This window comes from Ovis aries, chromosome 25, assembly GCF_016772045.2.
Source record: "Ovis aries strain OAR_USU_Benz2616 breed Rambouillet chromosome 25, ARS-UI_Ramb_v3.0, whole genome shotgun sequence".
In the NCBI taxonomy this organism is placed as follows: Eukaryota; Metazoa; Chordata; class Mammalia; order Artiodactyla; family Bovidae; genus Ovis; species Ovis aries.
In genome coordinates, this window is record NC_056078.1 from 1049100 (window position 1) to 1062888 (window position 13789).

A 13789-nucleotide genomic window follows, 5' to 3' on the forward strand; every position below is an offset into this window, starting at 1 on the left:
ACTCAATCTAATCTATTTGCAAAGGGAAAAAAATGATATTAAGGATGCCTCCCCGATGTATTCTACCACGGTGGGCTGGGCAGGCTGCACTGAGAAGCCAGGTAAGATACGGGGCCTATCTGCTCTGATGTGCATTAGGTACGTCGTCTCTGTAAGCGTGCCTCCTCAGGGCTTCCGTCTGTTGAGCTATGGCCATTACTGAATCACCGCTACCATCTTTCCACTTTCAAAGTATTGTGACTCTGCCATCATGGTGATTTTCCAGCTCGGTGTCCTACCTGAGTTCCCTGTGATCAATGTGGTCAGCTTTCTTATACCCTCTTCTTGAATACACTGAGGTTATTCTGGCTAATTCTCAGTGGGTTTAAAACTGCCTACACCAGAATGACCTGGGGCTAAAGGACAGATCGCCAGCCCCATTCTAAGAGTTTCGTGGAGCTGAGGATCCGTGTGTCTAACCAGTTTCCAGGTGAAGCGGATGTCAGGGCCTGACCCACAGTTTTGGTCTCACCACCTTTCCTTGAATTACATTTACTTGCTTTCCCCTTCCTTCACAAAAATATTTTTAAGAATGGTAATTCTTAGTCTTGAGGGAGAAGGGAAGTATCTTCTGTGTATGGTAAGAATCACAGAATAAAAATCTCTCCTGATCACGACGTCTACACTTTTCGTTCTTTCCAAAATAATCAACTTACTGCTCCAAAGAAGCCAGCCCGAGCAAATGCCTCTTTCCTTGCTAACTGCATCACGTGGTCCACTTTGTTGGTGTATTTCTCTATTTCAGTCGCTTCTTTCCCAAAAGCTCGAACAGTTCTTATGTTTCCAATACGTTCCTCAGCTAGCTGGGAGAATAATACAAACATTTCACGGGAGGCAAAATTAAAACGTGGTTCTCACGTTTAAGATACTATCAACAGAAAGCTGCTTGTCATATGTAACTAAGTGAAAAACAGACTACAAAGCAGAGTACATGAAGAATCCTGCTTCTGGAAACAAATATGTATCTATACATAGACACATCATATATATATAGGTAGATAGAAAAATCAGTGAGAAAAAAAAGAAAAATAAGTGAGAAGGTTGGTAGATAAATAAATATATTTTTATGCAGTGAGAAAGATAAGATAAAATCATAGACTCCAAAATGTTAATAATATTCATTCAGAGCTAGGATTATGCATTTTTTTCTCATTATATTTCTCAAAATTCTATTTTCATAATATGCATGGTTTTTATAATGAAAATATAATGATTATTTTTAATTTTTAAAAAAGATAGAACTGGACAGCATTACAAGGACAGCACTAGAAAGCCACACTTATTAGTTAATAAAGGATAGAGTATCATCCAGAACAACTATTTTCAGAACATGATTAGCCTTTTCACCCTATAAAAAACAGTGACTTAAGCTCATATGATGTAGTCAAGTGGGATCAGTGCTGAGGTGTGGGTAGAAATCAAGTCTAGAAGGCAGAATGCTTTGGGTTCCAGGATCTGCAGGGCTAACACGAGGCAAAGGATGTACTTTTTGGAAAGGTTAGACACATTGCTTTGGGTCTGCCCACCGATAACCTGGCTCTGAGTTCACCCAAGTGGAGACCACACCAGGGAGGGGCCTTTACCTGAGTGGCCTGTGCCAGGGAGTCCTGGGTGACTTTGGTCAGTTTCCGTAGGTACCGGCCATAAAGCACAGCGATGATGGACACTGGAGGCACCACACTCAAAACAAAAGTGGCCAGCTTAGGGGACACAAAAAACTGTCAAAAAACCCAAAACATACGTGTTACACAGAGTAGCAAGATACTCTCACTGCCCACTGTAAACATGCGTATGTTTAAATTAATAGGTAGGCCTAAAGGTGCTGTTTGGTAGAACTTTTCAGACATTCTCGGTCTTCACAAAGCCCCGTGAATATTCAGCCGCCACACAGGAGTAACGTGACAGACAGCCTCTGAGGCTGTGGAGCCCCTTTGCCCTGCAATGCTGTACCACTACTGGCGCGACGCTGGCCAGTGCTACCCAAATGAGACCACGCTACTCAACAGAGCAGCGGGGATGGAGGAAGGAGACCCCTTCTGCTCCACACTGGCCAGAACACACCAGGAGTTCTGTATTCAAGTCTGCATTAAGGGTTCTGAGCAACCAGAGCAATGTCTCCCTGAAATGACTCAGATGGCAGCAAGACCAAAAATCCCCACGTCATGTGACAAAGTTGAAGGCGGACTTGCAGAGGTGCGACAACCAAGTCAGAGCTGTTTCCATGGCTTAGAGGACTGGAATCTCAGGCAAATGGATCTGGACTCAACAAAAGGAGTCTCCTAACAACTGCAGTTGCCCAAAGAGTAAGTAACACAATAGGGTTTTCCTATAGCCAACCCTGCAGTTAGGTGATTGTATTTTAAATGGTGTTAGCATCATTATTCATTATCAAATAGTCTCATCGGTGTAAGACTCTCCGAAAATGCAGGGGGAAAGCTGCAGGCTGAAATGTAAAGTGAAGGATGGATCAAGCAATCATTCACTTATTTACTCATTCAACAACTGAGTACCTAAGGCCTACAGACAGCAGACACTATCCTAGGCACCTGGGAGGTAACTGACCCACAGGGAGTTCCATCTAAGGGGAGAGGTGAGGTGGGAGTCAGAGAAAAAATAGGTGAGATAGAGAGAGAGAAAGCCTGGAGTGCCCTGTGGTCTTGGAAGAGAATGTGCAGGGCCCTGAGGCAGCAATGAGCTCAGTACCTTGACCTCTGGGGATGGGCCACCCTGAACAGACAAGCAGGCACTGGGGTATCAGTGGCCTGCAGAACACAGGCGGAGCAGCGAGGCAATCGAGTAGGTCTGAACACAACACAGCCCAGGCAAGCTGTCTGCACGGCAGGGCAGGAACACCCCTTGCTGTCCCTGAGCTTGGGGATGGTCTCAGGACCCTTCCTCCCTGTGCTCCAGTTCCATGCTTAGAGATAACCTTCTGAAGGATGAGACAGGTGCTGTCACGGAAAGGAGTGCTGCAGAATCAGGAACACACAGCTCAATGGTGGGAGGAAGAACCCACATGTAAACTACTCAACTGACAGTATGGCACAGACATCATTAGGTTCTCGGAAGCAGGCTTACCATAGTCGGGTCCAGGGACCCGTGAGAAAGGATGAATCTGTCAGTCCCTCCAGACCTGAAGGCCAGATCCCGGGGCGTGCCTCCTCATGAGGCCCCGCTATAAGCTGACCATCTGTTGCTGCTGCTGCTGCTGAGTCGCTGCAGTCGTGTCCGACTCTGTGCGACCCTAGAGATGGCAGCCCACCAGGCTCCCCCGTCCCTGGGATTCTCCAGGCAAGAACACTGGAGTGGGTTGCCACTTCCTTCTCCAATGCATGAAAGTGAAAAGCGAAAGCGAAGTTGCTCAGTCGTGTCCGACTCCTAGCGACCCCATGGACTGCAGCCCACCAGGCTCCTCCGTCCGTGGGATTTGCCAGGCAAGAATACTGGAGTGGGCTGCCATTGCCTTCTCCAGCTGAGCATCTGTGTCCCCCTCAAACTCACAGGCCTTACACCTCCACGGGGCTGGATGTGGATGGAGCCTCTAACGAAGGAATTAAGGTAAAATGTGGTTATAAGGGTGAGGGCCCTGATCTTGTCTTTTTAAGAGAGTAGCCAACTCTCTCCACACAACCACAGGCGAAAGGCCACGTGAACAGAGCTCGCAGTGAGAGGGTGGCTGCACGCGAGCCACGGGAAGAGGCCTCAGAACGGACCTACTTTGTCAGCACCTCGACCTTGGACTCCCAGAGTCCAGATCTGTGGGAAATACACTTCTGCTGCTTGAGCCCCCACTAGTGGTACGGTTATGCTGCTCCAGGCACTGAGACAGGCCCCCTCTGACGCCCTGCCCTTCAACTGCTGCTCTTCCTGAGCCCCAGACTATTAATATCTGGAAACGGTGCTTTATTTAGTATAGAAGGGCCTTCTCCCAGAGCTTTGCTTCTCTCTTGGCTGAGTGTACACAAGATTTCAAAGCTGTCTTCCATTCTGTATGGTAGACCTTACAGGCTCACTCTGGCAACATAGCCTTCTGCTCCGGACTGAATGCTCTCTGGGACACTGGTCAGAAACTTCAGCTTTTCCACCTATGAGGAAAAATCAGCCACAGTCCTCATTCTAGGGTCTAGAACTGCACCAAGATGATAGCATTGATGGCTACTGGTCACCTGAGAGGTGGTCAGTGTGCTAGGGAACTACACTTTAAATTTTAGCTGTAATTAAAATTAAATTTCAAAAGCTGATATTCCATTTCTGTTCAGTTACTAATAAAGTTTTAAATATGTCTGGAGATTCTGGTGTGTGCTTTTCAACCACAAATTTTACAAAATCTAAATATTGATTATTTCCAATGAAAGCCTCCAGACTTAGATGTTCTGTGAGTATAAAATATACACCATATTTTTAAATCCTAATATGAAAAACATTTGATTAATAATTTTATATTAAATACATGTTGAATTGATAAACTTTGTTTATACTGAGTTAAGTAAAATTATTATCAAAAATTAATCTCGTTTCACCTTTCTGTTTTACTAAAAAACTGTTTTGGCTCCTCCACACAGCTTGCAGGATTGAACCTAGGCCCTCAGCAGTGAAAGGGTGAAGTCCTAACCACTAGACTGCTATTGAAGTTCCTCTGTTTCCTTTTTGAAATGTGGCTACCAGAGAAATATCAACAACTTCAGATATGCAGATGATACCACTTTGAAGGCAGAAAGCGAGGAATTAAAAGAGCCTCTTGATGAGGGTAAAAGAAGAGAGTGAAAAAGGAGGCTTAAAACTCCATATTAAAAAAACCCCTAAGATCATGGCATCTGGTCCCATCATTTCATGGCCAATAAAAGGGGGAAAGGTGGAAGCAGTGACATATTTCCTCTTCCTGGGCTCTAAAAGCACTGAGGATGGTGGCTGCAGCCATGGAATTAGAAGACAACCGCTTCTTGGCAGGAAAGTTATGACAAACCCAGACAGTATATTAAAAAGCATAGATATCACTTTATATATAAAGGTCCACATAGTCAAGGGTATGTATGGTCCTCCCAGTAGTCATATATGGATGTGAAAGCTGGACTGTAAAGAAGGTAGAACACCGAAGAATTGATGCTTTCGAACTGTGGTGCTGGAGAAGACTCTTGAGAGTCCTGTGGACTGCAACGAGATCCAACCAGTCCATCCTAAAGGAAATCAACTCTGAGTATTCATTGGAAGGACTGATGCCGAAGCTGATGCTGCAATACTTTGGCCACCTGATGGGAAGAGTCAACTCACTGGAAAAGACCCTGGTGCTGGGAAAGATTGAAGGCAGGAGGGAAAGGGGTGACAGAGGATGAGATGGTTGGATGGTATCACTCATTCAGTGGATATGAACTTGGGCAAACTCCAGATGGTGAGGGACAGGGAGGCCTGGTGTACTACAGTCCATGTACTGGGGTCACAAAGAGTCAGACACTGCTTGGCGACTGAACAACAACAATAACTAGAAAATTTAAGTTGCACACGTGGCCTGCACTACATTTCTCCTGGCCAGCAGCACAGGAGAAGGTATGTCTTCAGACGCCTCGTATGAATGGAGGCAAGCAGATGTGAGGGGCTCCAGTCCCCAGCTAAGGAGGAAGAGGTGTGATGGGGGGAGAGGGTAAATGATTGCAGAGCTGCCTGTCTGTGCAGAGGGAGCCCATCCTGCTCCTGACAGGAGGAGGACAGGAACAACCCTCAGGTCCTGTAGAGATGACTGACAGTAGCAGTTTCCTGCCTTTGCGGACAGATGGCTGGACAGACTGACAGCCTAGTGCTCCGCCTCGGTCCAGCACTCGGCACCAGGGCTCTTCCTACCTGGGCTCATTCCCACCCTCACATGTTCTTAGAACCCAGGCAACAAGGCTTTTGTAAAAGCCACACTCTGTTCTCCAGATAAGAAGTGAAGGTTCAGGTGCCAACAACAAGGCAACTGCCCCGGGTCCCCAAGGCCTCTGCACAGTGCTGAGCACAGCTCTCCGGAGTGCGGCTCACCCTGCCAGGGTGCACGGACAGACACAGAAGCTGAGGGACGTACCATCATGCCGATGCCAACAGAGGCCTGCGCTCCAGCCCTGAGCCCGTCTGAGAGGTTCTCCGTCACTGAGCGCCCCAGGAGGGCTGCGTCTGCGGACAGACGGTTGATCAGCTCTCCTGTGCGTGTCTTGTCAAAGAAAGCCACCTCCTGCTTCAGCACTGAGGAGAAGAGTGAAGCCCTCAACCTATTCACGATGCGCTGACCTGCAAGGCAAAAGAAACAGGATCAGTGGGGGCTCAGCTGCACACCCGCAGCTGCCCAGGTCACGGCCTGGTGGGACACCAGACACAGCCACGCGCATGCGCTGCTGGCCAGCGCAGGGCTCCCCGTAGCGACCACAGCCCGTGGGGCCGATGGCAGAGAACAGAGATCAGCAGTGCAGTTTACAGTTTCATCACAGTGACTTCTCACAAGCTAATTCTGCTTCTCCCTCACAATCCTTTCCTGGATTTAACTTTCAAATGGCAAGAACTGGCTAATTATCTACAGAGCGTTTTATCAGCTGAAGGGCCAGCAATGACATGGAGTCGGCTGTCCCAGGCTCCGTCACCATGGTGGTGTCACTGCCTATCAGCTAACAGACCTCACAGCAACACTGAGCAGCATCACCCGACGCCACGTGCAGGGGCTGTCCCGCGCGGGCAGCTCAGCGGGGATGGAGAGGGGAGGGACAGAAACGGTGTAACACACAGCGATACTGGGCAGCATCACCCGACGCCACCTGCAGGGGCTGTCCCGCGCGGGCAGCTCAGCGGGGATGGAGAGGGGAGGGACAGAAACGGTGTAACACACAGCGATACTGGGCAGCATCACCCGACGCCACCTGCAGGGGCTGTGCCGCGGGCAGCTCAGCGGGGATGGAGAGGGGAGGGACAGAAACGGTGTAACACACAGCGATACTGGGCAGCATCACCCGACGCCACCTGCAGGGGCTGTCCCCAGTGGGCAGCTCAGCAGCTGCGCACCACCACCCAACCTCCTGGAAACACACAGGCAACTGAGCTCTAATGCCGGAGAGGAGGGGTGAGCACAGAGTCCCTTGTCTACCACGGTCCCCAGCCTGGGGGTGCCAGAGCACAGGGAGCCCACGAGACCCGCCCCGCCCCACCCAGGCCGCCCAGGAGCAAGGTCCCGGCACCTGACGTCTGCATGAGGTAGACACGGACGGCATTGGCTGCGGCACCGCACAGGAACACGCCTCCGAGCGCCAGGCAGAGGCGGGTGAGGCTGGAGCTGCAGTCTGCAGAGGGGTTTGTGTAGATGACGTCAATGATCTTCCCCAGGAAGAAGGGGGCGGACATGGTGATGACACTGGACACCGCCAGAAACCCAACTGCAGCTGGAAAACACAAGCAACTCTCCGGTTCTTCGGTGCTTTGCCCAAGGAACAGGGCGCTGAGTTCATCAGCTTCTTTCCCGAAAAAACTTTTCAGAGCGTGTGATGCTCCGATGCTAGGAGTCTCCTCCCTTTAGCTCCTGGACCCCTGACTAAAGAGGAGTGCCGGATCTGGTTGTGGGGCCATATCAGGCAGGGTGTCAGTAGGGGGCACTGATCCTACCCAAGTATCCAGACCAGATGACCTGGCTTCACCCTGGTCTGTTGCTCTCTTCTTCCCCAGGAGTAACTGAGAGCTAACCACAAAAATCCACTCTGGTCTCCCTCCTGCCTCTTGATCTAGGGGTTCAACTCAGATGACATTTTCCCTGCGTTCATGCTGTATGTAGTTACTCCTCGGCATCTAACTGCGTCTTAGCTTGAAGATCAAACTGCCCAAGTAAAGCTCTTGATTATGTCTAATAGTTCACAAGACTGTAGGCTATGGAAAGCAGACATGGGCATCCACTACATATGTGATACCTTCCTTCTTAATATGACTGCTTTGGGAAATAAAGTACCAGAATATCATCATGATTATAAAAATATGCAAGAACCCAACTGTTCACACTCCTTAAAAAAAGACGAAGGCACAGAATCCTTTCAGAAAAGAAAGTATTGAGAAAATCTGATTAGGAGCAGCATGTGTCACAGATAACTACATTCATAATAAGGAATGCAAATTTAACCACAAAGATGTATCATTTTTCATCTACTGGTTTGGCAAAGTTCAGAGTTTGACAACACCCTGTTAGTGAAGCTGCAAGGAAGCGGCATTTACACTGTTAGTAGCTATGCAAACTGGTACAGTCGCAGTGGAAGGTGATGAGATCCTACCAGTCAAAGCGTAACTGCACACTCCCTTTCGTCCACCAATTCTATCTCTAACGTGTAGATACACTCTCATATGTGCACGCAAAAAAAGGTACACTCAAGCGTGTTCATTAAGGCACTGCTTATACCAACAAAAGATTCAAAATGCTCCAAACATTGCTTAGTGAAGAAAAGTTAAATCGATTATGGAACATGTATTTTATACATATTATGCAGTCATTAAAAACAATGAGGTGACTCTATGGAAAGCAACATGAGGCAATCCACTAAGACACACTGTTATCAAGAAAAGCCGAGGACACAAATGTCTGTGGGCCTTTTTTGCTAGTTGGTCCTTAAGCTCATGTAGGCACAAAACCACGCCAGAAATTCTTCAGCCTGAAGCTCTGTACCCAACAGGCAAATGGCTCAGTGTGTATATGTTGTCTAAATGTCTGGAATGTACACCTGGTGCCTCTCCACTGGCATCCACAGTTTAAGAAAGTAAATAGAAGCTTTCAAGGAGAATCATGGTTTCAGACCTGCATTGTGACCAAAGGCTCTGCCCACCTCCTCCTACTTCCTTTGGCCTTATCTCTCACATGCGTTCAGCCAAGCAGATCTCTTGTACATCTAATTCTGCTCTGACATCTGCTTGTTGGAGGCCCTAAACTGACACACCCAATGACCTTTCAAAAATAAACACACACATCCATATGTTCACCTTTACAGCTGGGCCATGGTCAAAGAACTTCCCAGGCAGCGCTAGTGGTAAAGAATCCGCCTGCCAATCAGGAGACAAGAGATGCAGGTTCGATCCCTGGATCAGAAAAGTCCCCTGGTGGAGGGCATGGCACCCACTCCAGTATTCTTGCCTGCAGAATCCCATGGGCAGAAGAGCCTAGTGGACTAGGGTCCACAGGGTCGCAAAGAGTCAGACATGACTGAAGCAGCTTAGCATGCACGCGCGCACAAAACATCTCCAAGGAAGAAACAAACGAGTAACCGTTTCCTTCTGCAGAGTGGCACCAGGCGCCTGGGGCAGGGTGCATATGTATGCCACTGTGAACCTTCCAAGTTCAGTCCTCCTGGGGCTCCCTCTGTCCCTCCTGACCCGCCCCCCCCTCCGCCCCCACTGCTAGCACCATCACTAAACAGTCAATGGCAAGGACCCTAAGTGGACACAGTGTGGGGGATGGGTGCTCCCAACACCCTGCAAATAGCTTCTCTGTGTCTTGCCTAAAGCTAACACTTCAGTGAAAGGCTTCACTTTTACAAAACCTTAATACAAAGAGTTAAGAGCAAACTCTGCCAATCGGTCATTCAGCTGGCAAACAGCTCTAGGAGAAATATGAGCTTGTTAAGTCAGGAATACTGCCCAGACTCTCTCCCTTCTGGGGGTCTTCTAACACCTCCCCTCAAAGGGGGCCTGCTCTGCAACCCCATCTATAATACAAACCCCGACACACCTTTCATTCTCTTTCCGGCATTTCCCAGCCTTTGGAAAGTTTCACTTATCTACTGTATCTCTCCATTAGGAGAAAAGATTTCTATTTTGTTCACTGTTATATCCTAACTGCCTACAGGGACAGGCGTAGAGTATAAGCTCAATAAATACTGGCTGGATGAATGAACAAACTGAACTTAGGCAAAGGAGGGAGAAAAGCATGTCAAAGTTCAACAACAGCCCAAAGAGAAATATAAGATCTGGTAGCTCGGAAAGTCTGTGTGGAAATGACTCCTTTACAGGAGCCAGGAAACCCGTGTACCTGACTGTGTCTTATAAACCTGGCCAAGTACCCTTTTAGTTTGCTGTAAGACTCAGGATCTTGTTTCAAAACTCTTGTGTTCCTGATAACTGTGCTCAGGAGGACTGAAAGCCCAAGGGTTCTGGGAGCATATGTAGCTCAGGTTCTGCAGGGCTTGGCCACGGAAGCCAGTGGCCTGGCGACCTGGGAATTAACCCGGAAGACCTGTTTCATCTGTCATCAGCAGGCAGTTTCTCTAGTCTGCTTCTTCCCTTTGGCAAATACTTCCATAAGTGTAATGTATATGCAAAGCGCTACCAGAGCTCATCTCCCTCCCACCTCTAGTCTTCAAATTCAGTTATGATTCCAAAACAAGAACCTGTTCAGCATGAACACACACTAGTTCTTACATAGTAATGATAATGATTACAAAGAGAAGGGAATTTGGCTGAATTAAACTCCGATCCAGGGGCTTCCTGGTGGTCCAGTGGTTAGGAACCCACCTGCCAATGCGGCTGACATGGGTTTGACCCCTGGTCAGGACACTAACTCCACTTGCAGCAAGGCAGCTGAACCCCCGCGCCGCGACTACTGAAGCCTAGAGTCTGTGTTCCACAGCAAGCAGCCACTGCAATGAGAAGTCCGCGCACCACAACTAGAGGGCAGCCCCACTTGCTGAAACTAGAGAAAGCCCACAAGCAGTAACGCAGAGCCAGCAAAGCCAAAACAATCAATCCTAAAAAACATCGTTTCAGGATCTCCCCTTTAAATTAAAAAAAAATTATCACTGCCATTTGCCTCTTTCTTCTACAAGTTCAGTTTAGTTCAGTCACTCAGGCGTGTCCAACTCTTGGCAATCCCATGGACTGCAGCATGTCAGGCCTCCCTGTCCATCACCAACTCCTGGAGTTTACTCGAACTCATGTCCATCGAGTCAGTGATGCCATCCAACCGTCTCACCCTCGGTCATCCCCTTCTCCTCCCACCTTCAATCTTTCCCAGCATCAGGTCTTTTCAAATGAGTCAGTTCTTCGCATCAGGTGGCCAAAGTATTGGAGTTTCAGCTTCAGCATCAGTCCTTCTAATGAACATTTGGGACTGATTTCCTTTAGGATGGACTTGTTGGATCTTCTACAAGTTAAATGTATACAAAGTAAACAAAAAAAATTCTGCTTTGGGTTAGCTGGATTTCTGTTAAGATTTTACTACACAACACCATCTCTGACATGTATTTGCACCACAACTATCCTCTCTGATTCCTCCCCAGACCTGATGAGCCAAGTAAACCACAATCCTTCTGGATATTCTCCATCTTTTCCCATGGTTCATTCAGCATTTGCTTACTCCTCTTCCTTGCCTGACTGTTACTGTCTCTTGACAGGTATTTTCAAGCATTTTTCTGTTACCCTAAGTCTATCCAGTCATGGCATTCAAAGAATGAGACCAATCTCCTTGAAAAGAAAGAAGGAAAACCTGAAAGGCAGGCTGCTCGGAGAAGGGCTGTGGCCAGTACTCAGGTCCTAGACCGGCAGGTCTGGGGGCAGCAAAGGTCGTACAGCCTGTCTACCACCACTAGACACAGGACAGCGCTTTTAAGGACTCATCTGCCCACTGAGCTAGGCAGGTGCAGCAAGCCCCATGTCACTCATGGACTAAGGCATTAACTACCCACCACTATCTGAAGCATTTGCCACACACACTGTCTCCTCCAACAATGCTCTCACCATCCTCATTTTCCAGACAGGAAACTCAAGCACTTAGAGGGAGCTTGCACAAGGTCACCCAGTTCATCTACTGCAGAACCACATTCCGAGACAAAAATCTGTCTTCTTCATCTTCCCACAACCAAGCTGAGAAAACACCAGGGACCTCTGCTGGGGAGGGTGAGGCCAGCCAGGGAGCAGAAAGGCTGCCGGATAATGCTGGAGTGGGGACTGTGGTGCAGAGAACAGGTAAGAGGCTCCAGGCTCTCAAAGAGAACAGGGCTACTGCAGCAAGGCAGGCCTAACAGGGTCTCAGGCTGGGGAGTGAGAGGTCAGGTTTGTATTTTAAATGATTCACTCCGGCTGTAGAATGAAATGAAAGGACCTGAGGCTGCCCTGCTCCAGGCAAGAGGGGAACTAAGGTGAAGTGGGGAGGAGGGGCAGCGGGGATAGGATGGTGACAAGGAATGCAGGCCTTTTTAAGAGCTAGACTCCACAGGACCTGAGATTTGGGGAGACCTGGGGAGTTCTGAAGTTGGGACTGACAGGATTGGTGCCCTAGCTCTGTCATCTAGCTGTCTGACCTCGACTGAGTCATTCAAACTCTCTGCACCTCAGTTTATGCATCTAGAAGGTGGCAATAAAAATAACCTTTCCCTCAAGGAAATGTGAGAAATGACGCACACACATGATGTCTCCAGCCCAGTGTCAGTATCAACGATGAAGAGAAGTGAAGTTGCTCAGTCGTGTCCGACTCTTTGCAACCCCATGGATTGTAGCCTACCAGGCTCCTCAGTCCACGGAATTTTCCAGGCAAGAGTACTGGAGTGGGCTGCCATTTCCTTCTCCAGGGGATCTTCCCGACCCAGGGATCAAAGCTGGGTCTTCTGCATTGCAGGCAGACGCTTTACCATCTGAGCCACCAGGGAAGCTAAATCAACAATAAGTATCCACTATTATCTATTAACATACTGGGCTTCCTAGCTGGCACTAGTGGTAACGAATCCACCTGCCACTGGGAGACCCCTGGGTTGGAAGATCCCCTGGCAAAGGAAATGGCAACCCACTGCAATATTCTTGCCTGGAAAATCCCATGGACAGAGGAGCCTGGTGGGCTACCGTCCACAGAGTCACAAAGAGTCAGACATGACTGAGCGCACACACAGAGTCTCTATATTACAGCTGGCACAGCAAGTAGTCAGGACCGACTGGTGCCCCTGCCAGCTGTGTCCCACTCTCCGAGAGGAGGGACAGAGAAGGAAAGGAGTTTTCAGTGTCCACAGAGAACGCAGGAGTAGAGGGCCCAGGCAGGTGAGAGGCTGAAGTGAAGGAGCCTGACAAGTAGCTAAGCTGGACAAGGCAAGAGGTAGAAAGGGCCGACAGTCAGCAGGAAGTGGAGCGCCAAGGAAGCCTCTGAGGCTGTGGAGTGACCTGGAGACAAAGGTCTGGGCAAGGCTAGAGTGCTAGCAACAGGCGTGGCATCTGTGCTGCAGTAACCACAATGGGCCTGCCCACGACTGGCACTTCTGCCCAGCACACACACCATGTGAGCTGCCCACAGAACTTAAAATCTTCTAGTTGCCACATTAAAGAGAAACAGGTAATATTAATTTAATAACATATTTTATTTGATCCAATATATCCAAAGTATTAGTCATCAATGAACATTAAATCATAAAGAAAATTCACATTTTTTCCCCATACTAAGTCCCTTGAATATCTGGTATTTCACTTTTGAATCAACTCCGACTAGCACGTTTCACAGCACAGCTACAGGATGTTCAGGTTTTCTCTGAAATGTGGTATTTCCGAAGCAAATACACTTGAAGGCTTTCTGGAACAATTTTGTTTCCGAGGTTCAGCCTCATTGCCCCACCAGCACTATCCTTGTCAGAACTTTTCACTCCTGGCCTGGGGTGCAGGATGCAGCCGTTCTAAGCACGCCTCGCCCTCGCCTTGCTTTCTACACCCGCTGGTTTCATCAGTCTCTTCATTCTGGTCACTTAACGGTCTAGCTCTGTAATATTCAACTATGAATGTAGCAAAAGCTCCTGGCGGG

General features: G+C 48.5%; 1 protein-coding gene across 2 annotated transcripts in view; it reads right to left on the bottom strand.

Annotated features, from left to right (window-relative positions):
- Nucleotides 1-13789, bottom strand: part of ABCB10 (ATP binding cassette subfamily B member 10) — a 34055-nt gene that overhangs the window by 16406 nt on the left and 3860 nt on the right. For both annotated transcript variants that reach the window (XM_012104929.5, XM_060406813.1), the window contains exons 2-5: nt 7230-7430; nt 6092-6294; nt 1623-1757; nt 696-842 (exon numbers count right to left, since the gene is read on the bottom strand). In XM_012104929.5, coding sequence (XP_011960319.3) covers nt 696-842; nt 1623-1757; nt 6092-6294; nt 7230-7430 — 686 coding nt within the window. The remainder of the gene's footprint in view (nt 1-695; nt 843-1622; nt 1758-6091; nt 6295-7229; nt 7431-13789) is intronic.